The 18,002-nt window shown below is 40.7% G+C and overlaps 1 protein-coding gene across 1 annotated transcript in view; it reads right to left on the bottom strand.

Annotated features, from left to right (window-relative positions):
- SLC24A4 (solute carrier family 24 member 4) overlaps positions 1–17,283 on the bottom strand; it is a gene marked incomplete at both ends in the record, with an annotated part of 83,520 nt that extends 66,237 nt beyond the window's left edge. The window contains 2 exons of the mRNA XM_082284538.1: positions 14,736–14,843; positions 17,127–17,283. Of these exons, the coding sequence (XP_082140664.1) occupies positions 14,736–14,843; positions 17,127–17,283 (265 nt within the window). The remainder of the gene's footprint in view (positions 1–14,735; positions 14,844–17,126) is intronic.
- Between the last annotated feature and the right edge of the window lie 719 nt (positions 17,284–18,002).

Genomic DNA, 18,002 nt, shown 5'->3' with positions numbered 1-18,002 from the left:
CTACCAAGATTCAAGGTACTTCTGTGCACCAGACAGCACACTGAGATCAGTTTTCGTCATTTTAGAGGGAAACACTTCAAGCAACGGTTACTTTGCTTTCCACCAGACAAATTAGTTTCACTGTGATCTTTTTCAGATGTATAACCCATGAATTTTTAAGTTGGTTGTAAAAGTCCACAGAAATGCAATTTAGCATCTTCCATCTGTACAGATTTAAACACTCTTCTAGAACAGCAACTGTAATAGTTTTGAAATGTCCTTTCCCTTGGTTCCCTTCCTTCCTCCTCCTACCTATACACTGTCTAATAGTTTTGATGACACAGGGATATTTCAGTACTTTGACAATGTCATTGAACATGTCAATGTTTCCACTATATAATTAGTGGAAGAAATGCAAACACCTGACAGTAACTATGATTTTGTCTGATTTAATATCAGAACAGTTTCACTGTTTAAAATTACAAATAACCTTCACAGACTGCTACGTAGTCCTATTGTGAAAGAAAAATTATTTCACAAAAAATTATGAGAAAACATTAACTTTTTTCTCTTTATAAGGTGCATTAGTAACATGAATCGAGAATAATGTCTGAGAATGCCAAAATAAAGGGTACTTCTCTCAGTGGAATTAAGATTTTAATACTTTGCCTTTGATCTGAATTACATAGTATTCTTTAAATCCAAGAGCACGAAATTCCAGACTTCCGTAAATAACCTGAAGCTTGCTAGCACAAATCTGCCAACTAACAAATCCCTCTTCATCTCTCCAAAGGCTGCATTTTTAAAGGTCATTAGATGGTCAGCTCACACACTAGACTTACAGACCACGAAAATACAATAGACGAAAGACATATAAAATGTCCATTCTCCATTTTGAGTATCAGTGCTTCTTAAGAGCATGTCATCCCTCACGTAAATCAGAGAACCTGCACGCAGATAATACGCGCAGGTAATAATAGCAAGCTCCTAGATAAAGCAGTCCAGTGCTGCATTTGCTGTGTTCATAGGGGTCCTACTGATATGAACAGTGGCTTAGGAAGAGTACACCACCAAAATACTCCTTTGAAGAAAAAAAAAAAAACAACAAACCCAAAACCTTTGATTCCTGCCTGAGTCTATGTCCCCATTTTGTCCAAACATAGGCTGAAACATGAATGATCCCCTCCAATGGATACTCAAGGCATTGGGAAGGTCTCAGCTCACAACAAGATCAACAACTTCAGGTCAATTACATGATCAGTGTGAAAATTCTGCATAAATGCTGTACTAAATCTGAATATTGGCTCAAGTGAGCCAAGTGAAATGATGGATTAGATCCACCTTGAGTATACTTAAAAATCTGCCCTGCAAACTGAAATGAACACACTGTAGTATGGAGTGTTGTAACAAACTTCCAGTTCTAAACAGCTTGGTCCTGAGGCAGAAATGGTCCCTCCAAGTACTGCCCTCTGTGTGCCAGTACCTCAACTGCAACACTCCACTCCACAGGTTTTGTTTTCAAAAAGTAGATCAAGAAAATACCAACTGAACAAAAAAATAATCAAAACACCTAAAGTAAATAAATACAAAACAAAGTAAATAAATACAAACCTCTAAACCTATACACACATTTACATTAACTTTGCAAGAGTGGACTATTCCCATAATACTGAAATGTGACCATGTTTGCATGGGTCATTTCACTTTAGCTGTGCCTACAGCCTGTCCTCAACACTATGTGGGAGGTTTACACTAATCAGCTTTTTCTGAAGTTTAAATTGCAGCATCACATCAACAGCTGTTACACAACATCAAGAAATAGGAGCTGTGCTGATTTATGAAAGCCAACCTGGTACTATTTTCAAGCCTCTGAATTAGCAGGTATTTTTCTCCATAAAATTATTCAACATCATAAAGTTAAATATTTTAGTTAAGAACTAATAAATGCAGTGATGCATGATGTTCTAAAAAGCCAGAGCTATTTTACAGTTAGCATAAACTTACCAGCAATTAATACCTTACAACAGTATGATTTTTCTCACAACTTTAATTACATGTTTATAACTTCATATATTGGAGAGTGAACATTTTCCCAAAAGGGAGAAAACTCTTACTACTTTCCCAAGTTTGTTTTAAAGAAAATCAAATGATCCAAATTATCCTCTCATAAAACATAGGCCATACAGCTCAACAGCCAGTAAAGCCAAATTCCAAATTTCTATTCTTGGATTTTGTTACTTTGCAGCTGTAAAGGTGTCTGGCACTCACAGAAGCATGTGAAGGAACACCTATGGCATTTAAGCCTTTTACATTCTTTGAAAATCTTTCAGCTAACAGAATTTTTCTCTAAAGGAAAAATAGCGGGGAAAAAACCGAAAGAGAGAGAATATAAAGTCAAACACACATCCAGTCAAAGCACACACATATTCATGCATCAGTCTTCAGGAATATCAAAACATAGTGTAACTCTTGTTAATCTCATAATTGCAAGAGGCTTTTACCCACAGCTGTTAAATAGTACGACCCAAATGCCTCTTCAAGATTAAGTATATAAAGTCACTGTGCAACTAAAATAGCAAGACACCAAAGGGTATGTTACACTATTTGCATAAAGAAGAAAAAAATTACTACTGTTTCCTTAATATTTAAGTACGCATACTAGCAGAATATAAATGCATTCTTTGGGAATATAATGACTGTAAATTTGAATTTTTACTCCTGTAAATGCCTAATCTGATTACATTACTTTAAAACAAGCAAACCATTTGCTTTTCCCATATAAAAGATCAATTTTACAGACAGAAAAGGAGGAAAGGTATTTTTGCAGAGGGAAAAAAAAAAAAACCAATCAGAGCAATGAACTGAATGATCTGAGGGCAAGAAACAGGTGCCTCATTGACAAGCTACATCATATTTACACTCATTCTAAATCAGAATTTATATTGTGGCACCGAAGTAGTTGCAAATCTACCACTGGGAAATCCAAGATCATCTCCACTCTCTATGGAGAACAAGGCTTACTATTATAAAGATGCTTTCCATGTTCAGAGCCCAAACCAAATACGTAATATTTGTAGAAGGAATAAAGAGATCAGGGTTCCCTGCTAGTGTTGAATTATATTTTTGCTCCCTGGGGAATAAAAAAAAAAGGGTTTTTCTGGACTGAAGGAATATAGGGTAAAGTTCCAAAGAAATTCACTGCTGCAAGCACAGCTAGAATTGAGGGTATGTTTCATGTCAATGCACAGAACTACCAAACACAAATTTCTACAGCTACTATAATAAAATTGCCATTAAAACAACAGACTTACAAAATATCAGTTACTTACAAAAGGAGATGCAAGATTTTGTTGTAAAAAAAGTCCAAACAAAAAGAACAAAAAACTTCTCTCCACTAAGTACTTAGTCACTGAACTTAGTCTTCTACACAAAACAGATAATAATCTGGTTTCTTATAATAATGCTCAAGATCTCAGTTTGGGGTCATGTCTGTTAGCGCTCGAGAGTCAGGACGTATCACCCCCTATCACAGCCTGAGCCCAGTGAGATGTCACAAGTCGTAGCACAGGCACACAGCCAACATTGACCAACACAGCCATTCTCCCCTTCACACTTTGGATACAGGAGGTTCTCACCTCTTCCACAAATTACCAGATGTGCATCCTCTCACAGATGAAAACCTTTTGGAGGACTGATTTAACCCACAGAGTTCAGCCCGTGTCAGAAAGTATCCTCAGAGGTTCCTCAGAGCTGAACTGCACTGCTTAATTCATAGTCCAGCCTGGAGTCAGCAATGCAGTAGGACCAAAATATTTGGAATTGGTTACTGAATGGAAGGAAAGAATTTTAGTTGTGAAGATTACAATTTTATTTGTAAGAAGCATAGAGTACACACATCATTATTCCCACCCCATCTGCAATTTCATCCCAGAATAATAGTAATGCTAGTGACATTTGTGTAGTATTCAATCCAGCAACAAGTAGAATGGGGGAGAAAACATCAAATTTTGGAAGTGTTCAATAAAGCCAAGAGATTTTGCAAATAATTTCATACACTCCACCAAATATGAACAATTTTAAAAGCCATTGAGCTTACAAAGAAACTTATATAGTACTTTTTAAGACCCTGAAAAAGTTGCATGATACGGGCAACTATCCTTTTTCAATATAACATCTTTCTTACATGTGCAAATTGGTTTTGTACCTATATCTAGGGAGCAACTGGTAAAACACTGAGTAAAAACAAATTCACAAGTAGTTATTTAGCAGAGACTTAATCATCCTTTAGCCAGTCTGCATTCTTTTCTTTAAAGCAAATTAGAGTTCAGAGTGCAAAATGGGTATCGTGACTGTTTCAAAACCCGCTCTAAGTACTCCATTCAACCTAAGCAATTTGAGGTATTTTGCTACCTCCTAGACTACATGAAACATAATATTGACTTTTAAACCCCCCTAAGACAATAGAAAAATACAACTGAGTTGGGTGACCAGGCTCAGTGCTATTCAGAAGATAGCATTGAACCAAGCTGACTAACTTCCCATTATCAGTCTGCTGTCTTGCAGAGAAAGCAGCCCAGCTCCAACCTTTAATTACCTAAGTAGTACTTACTAAACTTAGTTGCCCTAAATATCCACAGATTAAAGCAGTTCTGGAGATGATCCCAGATAGTCTTTCCAAGTAAGACCTCCCTCATGACGTGCTATTACTAAACAACCCTGTACAACCAAATAACTAGAGTAAACACATACAGTATTGAAAAACACAACTGATTAACTGATTAACTTCAAATCTGAAGTACATATTCTGCACTCAAAAGTCAACCGGCCTAGATACACCCTCCCCTCACCCTCCATGAAATAAAAAAAAAAAAAAAAAATTCAAAGAGCTTTGAGTCAGGCACAAGCACAGGTTTGTTCACACATGAGAAAATACTGCTGAACATTTTCTTTCCTTTTTCAGCCTGCAAGCAGCAAGAGGTCCTCATTTTATCCCTGGTATGTCAACAATGCTGGTGTTTTACACAGTGCCTCTCACACAGCAGTCCCAAAAAGCAGTCCCAAAAAGCATTCCCCAGTGGTAGAAACATCACCACAGCAGAGACCTGCAACTTCCCTAGTCACAATTTTTCATCTCCATTCTCTGTGGAGTGCAGCTGGCCCAAAGATGGGTCAGCCAGGAATGTACTCACCCCCTTCTAGGGAACAACTAAAAAGATTTATACATTCCAAGGCTTCCTCTCCCTCTAAGTGGAAGACAGGAAGAAATCGCAAGTGCTCTGTAGTGTAGCATTGAGCTACCACTTATAACTAGCTGGGGAGTGCTAACACTTTACTTACTGTGAAAAGCTGTATCTTTCATTTTAAGAAGCACAGTAAAAGAGTCAAGTCAGGAGCTGATCAGGAAGGAGGGCTGAGAGGTGATGGTGGCAGCAGCAACAGCTCCAGGCTCAGTGAACTTAATATGGCTACAATTTATGATTATGTGGGGGGGGAATGGAGCCTAGTGACTGACCTTCTCTGTAGACTTTGGGTAAGTCACTTACCGTTTTTTCAGTCCTCTTTTGCTTTTCCTTGTCCATTTTCATTAGGCACTCTTAGGTACTACCACTGCATCTCATAACAAGGACAGACAACACTATAGCTCTATATGGACCTCCCACTCTCAACTAGTGAAATATCACTGAAACAGGACTAATTAATATGCTAGCTTTGACTTCTTCCCTGTCTAGCCAATCCTGCCTGGCCAATTTCTGAGAGCACCGTGGTACTCATGGCTCATGATGTGAGATTTAAGAAAGAAGAGAGTGATAATATCCCAGATAGTTTTTTTCATCTTCTGCTCTGGAAGGGTCTGCATAAAAATAACAAGAAAAGGTAAATGGACACTGGAAACATCTCAAAGTGTCAGTGCAGGTAAATGAAGCAGACAAAGGACAGCAGCAACAGGGAAGAGGAGGGCTTGCAAAAGGCTTCAGAAGGTAAAAAAAGCCTTACAATTTTAGGCAACAGCAGTCAAAGATCCTATGGAGAGATTTAAAAAAGCATGACATAATCAAGTACAGAATGCAACCTTTGCAAAGGCATGAAAAGTAAAAGAAGAAAATCCTCATCACAGAAAAACAGAAGCAGCATCCCACCATCCAGCACTAAATCTGTAGGGCAGAGCCTCAGCTGCTATAAACTGTCATGGCTGTATTGATGTTTTGATGTCATGATGTATTGATGAGCACAGATATGCTCCCTGAGGCTCTAAAGGACAACTGCTTCTCTCAAAGAGTCGGTTTTGGTCTAGGAGCTCACAAAACTCAAAGCACAAGCTGATTCAAAGTAAATGGAGGGACTGGGTAATAAATCTGTTTTCCACATTTTAGTCAATTTAAACTTCTAAACATAAATATCATTCAGAAATTCCATTCCAGAAGTTTAAATGTTTCCCACCATCTGTGAATATCTTACATCTTGCTATTAAAAGGTTTAAATACCTTTGAATAGCAATAGATCCAATCATATTACCCTCAACCCACTAAACAACAGAGTGTATCATATGCAGGGGAAAAATAATTCAATCAGGTTTAGGCAATCTCTGAGAATCTTCCAACAAGCATGTATGGAAACTGAACACGCAGAGTCTAAATTATCATCTTCTTGCTTGCAGGAAGGCACATTTACCACTGTTACTCACTATGGGCAGATAATGTCACCCTCAGTATCATTAATGCAGCACCTGTCATTAATACAAAACCATTAATCTCATGTTGCAAAAAAGAAGCAATTGGCTGACAACATACACATGGTAACCTGCATTCCATCTGAAGTGTTTGCTCTGCTGTACTACAACTTACCAGTAGAGTACCAGCAGGAATTAATCTGACTCGGTTACTAAGGCTATTACAATTTCTACTAAAATGTCTTCAATGTCTGTCAACTTCAAATAATACAGAAAACCACCACTCTTTACTGCCTGAAAGTCTTGCCTCCTGGTAGAATAGGACTGATGCCAGTTGAATTGTCAGCAGGTTTCAGCCTGCTAGGTGGGTAACCACATCTATTCTGTAAAATGTCATTGTCATAATGAATACAGAACTAAATATGTATAATAAAATTTATAACTTCAGAAAAAAACAATTATAAGGGTTTTTATCAGAAATATTGGCAGAACAAAGTTTAAAACTAATTTACCATAATGAAGTTCTAGATTTCTTGCCCAACCAAAACCAAACCTCTCCGTACATTTTGACTTTTCACTTTCTTTTATCAATTTTTCTGCTTACTACTTCCCAGGGCCTACCTCTTTGCCTTGCTATTCCCAAGATTCTCCCATGGTTCACTATCCAAATTCAGTCTCCCTTCACTCACATGTCTCTTTCATCTATCCTCCAGCTCCAGAATGCCTGGCAGGATAATCTTAGCCTTTCTACCCCACAATTCCAACCCTCAAATTTCTCCATTCCTCTTGCAGCTTCTGGTGACAATCTTCTATCTCCAGGTGCGTTTCACAATCTACTTCCCTGCAGCCCAGTTCTGTGCTTGTACAGTTTTGTCTGAATCCTCCACACTGGTGGTCCAAGCCACAGACTGATGAAACACTGAGAGCACAGAGATGAAGAGATGAATCCAGTGTTTTAGCATCTGTCAAGCAACCAGTATCTCATAAAGACAGTGCTAGGCCAAGCCCTGGAGTATGGATTAATGCTCCCAGGCTGATTTACAAGGCCTTTTCAACCCACTTCCTACGAATATCAGGTGCGGGAACAACTGCACATGATACAAGGTGAGACACCAGTGCTTTCAGTCTCAGCTGACGTACAAGGCAACATCACAGAAGTGATATCAGACATGGACAAGGATGGGTACATTTAAACACACCTTTTATACCAACATCACCATTTTCTGAGTGGAAAATGGGGCACATATCCACAAAACAGTCTATCTCCACAGTTATACTAGAGAAGAACGTGTCCAAATACACACACATTATCCCCCACTAAAGGTGAATCAGTCAGCAAAACCACAGAGAGCTGCATGCCCAAGTCTCGTTAACTTTGATTTTGAAATCCCAAATTCAGGATTTCACATATATCCTGAGTGAAATGTAATTCATTTGACTTCCATACCATATCACAGGACAGATCAGGTTGGATGGAACTTCAGGAGGTCATACCAGCCCAAACTGTCGTTCAAGCATCATTTTTCCAGGAGCCCAAATCGAAACTGAGGTGTCTGGACTTGATTCTATCGCTCATTTCCTCTTTCACCTCAGGCCAATAATTTACACAGCTGGTCTCTGGCTGAGTTGTCTGCAGTTACAGAAAAAGAGATGTTGCACTATTGCTACATTAATATCTAAGGAATGCTCAGGTAATGTGGTTTGAAATACAGGCAAATCAGGTATCTAAATACTAAAGCTGGGCTAATACAGGAAACTTGAGATCTTAGTGTAGCACTCCAGAGCATTCAGCCTGGATGTTTCAAGTATGAACCTGCGTCCACAGACATTAAATTTAGTTCTGAAGTGGCTACATTTTAAAAATTTGAATTTTTGTTTAAGGCCTGCTTCTTGGTTTCAAAGCAAAGACTTAGTTTATAAAAGTCCTTATCCACAGCGTGCTTCAACTGGACCCAAGCCAACTGTAAATAAATCTGAGTCATATGAAATAAAGATTATATTAAGTAATATTTTTACTAGGTTTAAGAATATACAGTAACATAAGAAAATACTATTTGTTTAATTTGCCTTTGTTTACTACATCTCTACATGACATTTTAGTCAGACCTTAATTTACTGTGTGTTAAACTGCTTCCAGCAAACTTGACACCTAGACCTGGTGAAATGGATAAATTACCCTGGAGCTCGTTTTCTGTTCTCAGGTCTCCAGGGGATGCCGCTGGCAGGTTGAGTCAAAGCACAGAGAGATGTTTGTCTCATTTCTTTCTACTATTTTGGATGCCAGTATTAATACGCTGCTAGAAAATGAACAGCTCAAAAAGAAGGATGATTATTTTCCAAATTCTATGTTCAGTCAAAGCACATTTCCTACACTGGTTCACAGAAAAACCACAAACAAGCAAAACAAAACAAAACAACCCAACACAACTAAAAACCCCTCCATTTTTCCCAACTAACTTCAACTTCACCTACCTGTATAACCATTTAATACCCACATTCATAGGCCATACAAAAATGTCAGAAGTTCAACCTCAGCATAGGTGTAAATTCTGATTTAGGAGACCTTGGAAGTCACATAAGAAAAACTTGTAATAAAGTGTTTGTCATTTGCCATCAACTATCCCACTAAAAGTAGTTTTACATTGTCACACATGTATCTTCCCCAGCATCAGAAGCCATACAAATGAGATCACAATCAATAAAGTTTACCACTCAGCATCTACAGCGTCAAGAGAGAGTCTGGAGTCACAGGGTGAGGGGGAACAACCCGAAGCAAGCCCAAAACAATTAAAACCCCACCACCATATGACAAGAGGCTACAAAAATAAGCTATGTGCAAGCTGATAAGTAAGTGTTTCAACTACATCAATAAATACACATTCACAGGACACTGCACCTATATGTTATGTGAACACCATATGCATAAAGTAACTAAGAAATTTTTTCTTAAGCCTTTCCTCATTTTCATTTCCTTTTAGACCAATACAAAAATAGAATGTTTATGGCTGATAACGTTCCTGGTCTTTCAGGGCATAACACACTGGAGTGACAAAATATTTTAAATCCACATTTATGCACTATCGATAAATCTATCATACTGCAATAGTTTCACATATTCTATGCATCAAGGCAGAGAACAAGTCTGACTAATATGCAAGTGGGGAATATTTGCAAATAACAGAATACAGTAATTGCCTGTATTATCTCAATGAGACCATGGTCTTTCTGTGCTAGGTATTGTATGAATGCACAGTAAGAGCACATGCAGGTCATGCAGAGCTTACTAATTTTTAGGCTGTTCATGAAACAAAGGTTTACAGTGAAATTATTAATACCACATCCTTCAAAGTGGAGGTCTAAGGCATTTATCCCTGCTACGAAATGGAAGTTTGATCTAGGAAAGATCGTGAGCGCATTGTTTAAAAGAAATACATACTATCACATTGTTTAAAGAAAATTTACATCAGCACAAAATTACATATTCCACCAGCATTTATTACTCTAAGTTTATGATCTTCTATATTAAGGTTTCTATAAGAACTAAGGAAAAAAAGGATACATCAATCCATCATGTTAAGACTTACGCATTTAAATAAGCACTGTGTTTGTTAAACAAAACCAATGGAAATCAATAGTTCCTATAAGGTCTTTACTACAAGTGTGTAAGAAATAACTTTTTCGGCACCTTTGGAAAATTGCTTGGAAGAGTCAGTCCTGTCTTCTCTAGTCATCATCAATTTTTGCAGCAAAAAATAACAGGCTCTTGTTCTGTCTATGGTACACTAACAAAACTGTCTAAGACTTCTATAGTTCCTCTACAATGCATCACATCTTACATGAGTCCCCAAGGTTATAACTAACAGTGTAAAATATACACAGACTTAATGACTTTGATCCTGACTCAGAACTCAGTTGCACACATGCTACTGGAAAATACACTTTACTGTAGAGGACTGATTCTTTTACTCTCACTGCAAGAACAGAAAGCATTGCTACAATGTGCCTTTTAATTGTAAACTAAAAATGCAGCACGGCTCAGGAAGAAATGCTAACCATCTTTCCCCCCAGTCCACAACTAATCTTTAGCCACTAATAACAATGGGAGGAACATGCTTGAACCAAATCACCAACTATTTAAAAACAGTGTAGCTCATGAACTGTCCATGGTTGACAAACTATGGGCAAGAAAATCCCCCTGCCTTTCTGCTTCAAGGCCGCTCACTGAGTAATGTCAGAAGACAATGGAAATAAATTCCCATACATTTCTGATTCACAGAAAAAAAAAATATTTTCTGTCTGTATACAGGGATTACCTGAAAATATTCGCAACAGCAGAGTCTGGATCAGTTGTTTAATAGCCTAACATGCCCCAGTGGAGTGACATGGTAAGAAACATCATGACACCCAGTCACCCCACCTTGTAAGTGCCCTGGAAACATTACTTGGAGTTCTGGAGGACATGGAGACATAGGAACATTTTGAAACAAGAGGCAAGCCATTGGAGCAGAGAAGCTACAAATCAGACTTGCTGGGCAGATGGCACCGCAAGCTAGCGAGCTGATGGCAGATGGAAGTGAGAGCTTGGATAAGGCAAAAAAATTGGTTGCAAACTAATGAGATATGTTAAGATGCTAGAGAGAACTACTCCTCCTTTCTGATCTCTCTGCTTTAAGTGACGGTCAGGTCAACTCCTCCTCCCACAGAAATCAACCCAGACCCATAAAGAAAAGGTAGTTTGGTTTCCTTCCAAGAGGAATACCCACAGCAGCCATCCAGAGAGTTAGTCAACACCAAATAAACATAAGATTCATAATTCAAAAATCTCAGGCTCTCATGAAATTTCTGAAGTCGAGAGCCTTCTACATACAATCTACAAGCCCTTTAGCCTCCAGGACAACATAAAGACCGATATCTTATCATGGCAGAGGAGCTTTCAACAATGGGGAAGTTTAAAGCCAGGAAGGATCTTTAATGGAATCTTTAATCTCCTCTAGTTATATACGCACACATACATATATTTTCTTTTCATTTTTCAGGGTCCTCTGGTTCTTGTTAAAAACAGCATTGCCAAGACTTCAGCATTTTTTCTCTTCTGCTACAATGGCCCCAGAAACATTATCAATGTTTCCAGAAAAACACAATACAAAATTATCTACTCCAGCAAATGAGACTAATCTCAAACAGTGTAGATTATGTGAGTTTCTGGAAGATAGCAACTCCCACAAGCTTCTAACATTACTTCTAGAAGTTTACGGAGTTTTTATCCCAAGATATATTACAAAGGCTGAGCCTTTCTTGCCACTGTCATGAAGTGCAGGGATCTCATGGTCTTATAAACTTCTATAGCTGCCATTTCTAACAATAAGGATTTTTATTTTATTTACTTACATGTAAATAAGAAAATTGTGTGAAGTGGTAAATATATTAACTTCATTGAAAGCCTTTGGAAAAAGGGAGGTAAAGCTGCAGACTTGTGTGGAAAGCTAAAGAAAAGGGAGCACATCAATGGCACAGCAATGACACAAGGGATTAACAGGCTCTCAGCAAGAACCGGTATTTCTCAAGGTACTATGAAATCCTTGTATCCTAAAAACATATAAAAACATCCACATAACAAAAGAAAACTGCTATATACCATACATACAGCCATGCATTTGTACGGCCCCTCATGCTTAGAGCAGACACAGAAATGACACAGGTAAGAATAACTACATCTCATAAAGGAGCCTACAGGGAACCATGTATTCATATTCCAACTGAAAATCCACACTCTCAACGATTTTCTATGCAATCTCCATTAAGTCTCTTGACCTTTCCTGGGACTTCTGTCTCTGTAGTCATGTGATTACACATCATGGGATGTGTATATTCATGGGAAGCTACATTCCCACAAAGATGAGCTATGCTACTTGCTCCTTTTTGATGAGTGTTCAGTCATTGCTACCTTCTCGTTACATGATAAATCTCAATCCCTGGCTACTAGACAAGAATGAAAAAAAAATAAAAAGAAAAAAAAAAAGCAAGTCAGCATCTCATGCACTAACAAAACAAAAGAACAAAAAACAAAGCCAACAAAAAACCCTACCCCAAATCTACAGAAGTTGTTACTGAGCAACAACAACAATGGGTTCTTATGGACCCACTCCTGCCCAACAAACATCACTTTCAGCTATTTTCAGATGTTCCCTTATTTGCAGCTTACATCTAGTCACTCTTGCAGCATCTCAATTCCCCCTTCAGCTGCAGAAGATACACAGTGATAAGCAGCACATAACTGCAGAATAACAGGAAGTGATTAAAAATGCTACAATTGCAATCCTGTGACAGATTTGATCTGGAAATCTGTGTTCTAACTGAAGAAACACTTTTTAAAAGAAAGGCTACCACCATCACTGTGACTGGAAATTATTAATTTAATGCAAGTCTTGTGATATTTTTCTTAGAACTTCAGCATCCTGAGGCACATTTGGGCCTCCCTTGTGTCCATCTCTTGTGGTTACAGAGAAAAGTGCACCTCAGAGACCTGAATTTCAGAAAGCACATCAAAATGACCCAGCTGTATTTATCTATTCCAATTGTTCTTTAATCTTACAATTTTAGAAGAATGGAGGAAGCCGAACTATTTGTTTTAAACATGTGAAGAAGTCAGCATTGCTCCTGGAATTCCAATTTGCATGCATGTTTTTGCCTTGGTAGTTTTATCATATCATCGCGAAAAAGTTCTCAGTCATGCTAAATGGAAGTCCCCATCAGAACTTTGACAGGTATCCTTCTGATCTAGCTTCTACAATTTTGTGGCCTCCATTGCCTGGACTCCAAGTATGCTGCCAAGTATGTGCAAACATACATGATCACATTGATGCATCCACACACATGGAGGAAAATGAAAGAGAAGTGGGAAAGAATAGTATTTTCTGACTACTCATCAAGAATCATTACGTGTTTCCAAAAGGTCCTTTCTGTGTTTGTTTGTGAACAACTTTGCCATACAAATCAAGAGCATCATAAGGTTACAGATGCAGACAACAGCAAACTGACCCATGAAGTTTGTAACAAAAGCACAGGGAAGCTCTTGGACATCAAGAAGATACAGTTAAAACTTTTGGACCCACATACTTTGAGCAATGTTCTTCCACCCCTCTTTTAGGAGTGTATAAGCACAGTAGTGATCCTCAATCTATACAACAGGCACCTCAGTATTACAACAAACGTGTAAGTGAGGGCAGGAATACTGCTCCAAACTCTCCTAGTACCTGGGGCTGATGGTATCCTAGAACTCATTTGACACTGCTGGCAAGAAGGCACAGACTCCATTGCTATCAAAGAGTCACATTAAAAAAAAAAAAATCTGAACTTTAAATTAACTTGGCTAGTGCCATTGGCAAAATGTCTCATCTCCCACACACCATAAACCGCAGAGAGGCAGGAAAGAGAGAAAGGAAATACACATTGGAAAGACAGATGGGAAGATGAAAGCATTGTGGACTAACACTGATACTAAAATGCATCATCTATTCCTGCCCTCAATCAATTTTTTTTTGCCTGGCCAAGATAGATATCCTGAAGTAAAATGGATTCCAGGGTTTCCATATCACTTATCATCCCCTTCCACACAACATAAATTCCTACTCTGAATACATAGTTTATCATTAAACTAGCAAAACATGATTAACTGTGTAATGGTAATGAACATAAATCACTGCGCTCAGATGCCATCTAAAACACTGCATGTTTAGCTACCCACAGTTTTAAGAGGAGCACAGTTCTCATGACTTGTGCAATATACACAGCATCAGCTGGACAGAAATGAATAATTACCAAAGGAACAAAACTACAGAAATCAAATTGTCAGCACTAGTCTCACAACGATCCCAAAACACTCCTCTAACTAAACATTACCTTTGATACATAAAATCATGTCATTATGTAGCACAATAAACCTTATTTCTACACAGAACAGTCCTGGTTTGTTGGGGTTTTTTGAGTTTAACGCTGGTGGTTACACATCACTGCAGCTTGGTTGGTCATGACAAAACTACTCAATAGATCTCAAGAGCTTACAGGACATTGCAAAGTTTTCCCATCTTACCTGGCTCTGTACAGTTCTCTTCGTGTGTCCCATTAGGCGATGCCATCAACCTTCTATTCCTCCACATTCCTGATACAATGCTTCTGTCTGGAATAGCTGATTCTTGGCCTATATTAAATAAAAAGATGTTATGCCCACTAGCACAAATTTTTTCCTGCATCATCCCTACTGGACTACATGTGCCCACTATCAAGGAGCATGGACAGACCATCAGAATGCAAATGGGGCAAAATCCAAGGTGTGACCAGAGCACGTGAAAACAGACGTGTGCTAGGTGCCCCTAGCTCCAAAGGGTGCAACCAGGCACCACATCCAAGCTCTTGGCATGTCCTGGCTATCAGAACTATCAGAACACTAGGCTGTTACCCACAGCAGAAAAATATTCTGCAGCAAGCAAATGCTGAAGCCTGTACCTGTGAAAGTCAACACTTAGCAGTTCCTATAGATGAAACCAGCCCAGTTATGCTGACATGAGCAAAAATCACACTTCCATTTAGTCATCTGTACTTGCACATACTACATTACTGCTTTCACGAAAAAATAAAAATGCATATGGATATGTTCCAGTTACATTTCAGTTTATTCTGAACTTTTCAGTCTTGGGTATGCTTAATAATATCAAACCATTCATAACTTGTCAAAGAAAATGGAAATCACAGTGAATCCTCCTAAGTCTTAAAAAACCTGAACTTTTTTAGCAGTCAATGGAGCTTTTGCCAAAACTCATATTCCAGAAGCATTCTCAATGAAACCTGTTAAAGAGAGTACAGGTGCACTTGTGATATCATGTACCATATGCAATTATAATAATCAAAGAAAGAATAGAGCCTCTTAATTAAATCACTTCCACCTCAATCTTATTTATTTCAAATTAATATAATAACAACAAAAATTCTTCCTTGGCCAATTTTAGTTTATACAGTCATCATGTAATGCTTGTGTTTTCTTAGTGACTCTTGGAAAAAGAAATCTTGTTTGGAAGTTAGTTTATCAAGAGTAAAATATTCTGAGCCACAATTATAAGAAACATAGACAACAGATGGTCGGTGTTTATGGATAATATGTACTGCAAATTAGCCAGCTAAAAAAAAACCCTACCTGATGCAGCATACCATCAAAAATTAGGTTATGAGGGATTTAGTTGATAACCCAGGAGATTAAAACCTTTCATTAGTCATGACATTTTTCATGAAAACATAAAAAAGTTCTAGAACACAACAACTGCACCAAAAAAACCCTCAAGTTGTGCAAACATATTCATAACCCCATTACTTGTTTTCAAGTTGAAAGTTTTAAGATGAGCAATATGGTAATATGGTCTAAGACACCGAATTCTTATATGGATGGCTTGTTGCCATCATAGATGCAGCTCAAACAAGCCAGGCAATAATTTGAGCACAAGAGCATTACAAACTATGACAAGTTCCAGCAGATTTTTCTTCCTTAAAGCACACACTTGAACTTCAGCTATAATTTAAGCAGATGACCCATCCTAATTGTGCTGAAATCTGAGTTTCTTATATTAAACGGAGATGCTTAGTGATAGGCTTAGTTGATTTTGTTCTTAAATCTTCAAGGACTGCTGGCAGCCCTACCTAGAGACCCAAGTGCTGTCCCAGCAACCTTAGACTTTGTATTTGATGAGGACCTGAAACTGCACACTTACAGCCCAAACTGTGCCAGCAGGCAGAAAAACAAGTGGGAATGATATGGTTAATTACAAATGCATCAGTTTCCCAATACAGCAGTTGCACAAAGGATGCAAAAGACTGTATAATACTCTCTCTGCAAAACGTAAGATTAGCACTGTTCCCAGACTAAAATGCAGAATTTTCTGTCAAATCTATATGGTAACGGGAGGAGAGGTGTTGGGGGTGAGTGTGAGGTTGAGATAAAAGGAGCAGCTATAGCTGATGGAGGTTTACAACCTAAGGACAAAACGGAAGGTAGCCCGAAGTTGCAGAGGGGACCACAGGCGGCAGGAGACAACTCCACTCTGATGCAACAGCAGGGGGGAAACTCCTTCAGGGCCGTTCCCAGGCACAGAGCTGCCCCGTGGTGCCTTTTCGGTTCCCGACCCGAGAGGCGCGGCGGGCTCGGGGCCGGGGAGCCGTGGACGGGCAGGCGCCAGCGGCGCAGCTTCCCCCTCTCCCCGCGGCTGCGGCCACGCATCCGCCCGGAGCTGGGCTTTCTCCCGAGGAACCCGCGCTGCTCCCCCGCCTCGCCCGCACGCCGGGGCATTTCCACTGGGAGTCTCCAAACGGGAACAGCCACCGCCACCTGACCCCGCCAAAGCCCGGCCGCCCCGGGGCAGCTGCAGTCCCCGGGGCCGCCCCAGCCACCCGCCCGGCCCTGCTGGGGTCCGCCGGTCCCGCCGCCACTGCCACTCACCCGCTCTGGAGAGCAGGCTGGACATGCACCAGGCGAAGAACAGGATGGCGCAGATGAAGCCCAGCTGCTGCAGCAGCATCTCCCGCCTCTTGCGAACTTTCCTCAGCATAAGAAGCATGGTCTTTGGGGTGGCGAGCGGCGTCTCCTCCAGCTCCATCGGAGCGAGCGCGGGCGCCGAGGGGACGGCCAAATGGGTCGGTGAGAAAGCGGGGATCACTCCCGGCGGCTTCCCGCGGACGTCTCCATATCGGTCGGGCTGCAGCGCGAAGAGAAGCCGATGCCCAGGGCCTCAGGTCGGCAGCGGCGCAGCGGAGCTCTGAGAGGCAGGTGGCGGCGGGCGGGGAGGCGGCGGCAGCCCGGAGCGGGGGGGCGAGGCGTCGCGCTCAGGGGCCGGGCTGAGCCCCGCGCCCCATGGCCGGCGGCGGAGGAAGCGGCGCGGCGGCGCCCCGCGCTCCTCGGGCAGCGGCCGCCCCACAGCGCGCCGCGGGCTGCGAGTCAGCGCCGAGGGACGGACACATCCATGCGGCTCCCTGCACGCCCGGCCAAGTTTGAAGTTTATCCCTTTCCTCCCTCCCTCCCCCGCCGCCAGCCGTAGGCAGCAGGTGGGCGACTCAGCCGCCGCGGCGAGAGCAGCTGCCCACGGGCACTCAGCGCGGCGCCGGGCGGGCACTAAGCCCCGGCGGGCGGCACGGCCCCTTCTCCCCGCCCCTCTCCCGCAACTTTCTGGGTGCTCCTCCGGCACCCATGGCAACGCGCATGAGCCTTCCCCCACCGCCTGGCCGAGGGGAAGGAATTAACTGGCGAAATTAATCCTTTCCCCTAAACGGTGCAGGAATGACCCGCTCTCAGTGTCGCGCCTGGCGTCCCTGCGCGGAG

Source organism: Coloeus monedula (assembly GCF_965178545.1).
Source record: "Coloeus monedula genome assembly, chromosome: 6".
NCBI classification, from domain to species: Eukaryota; Metazoa; Chordata; class Aves; order Passeriformes; family Corvidae; genus Coloeus; species Coloeus monedula.
The sequence above is the reverse complement of the archived record's forward strand: the minus strand, read 5'-3'. Positions and strand labels throughout refer to the sequence as shown.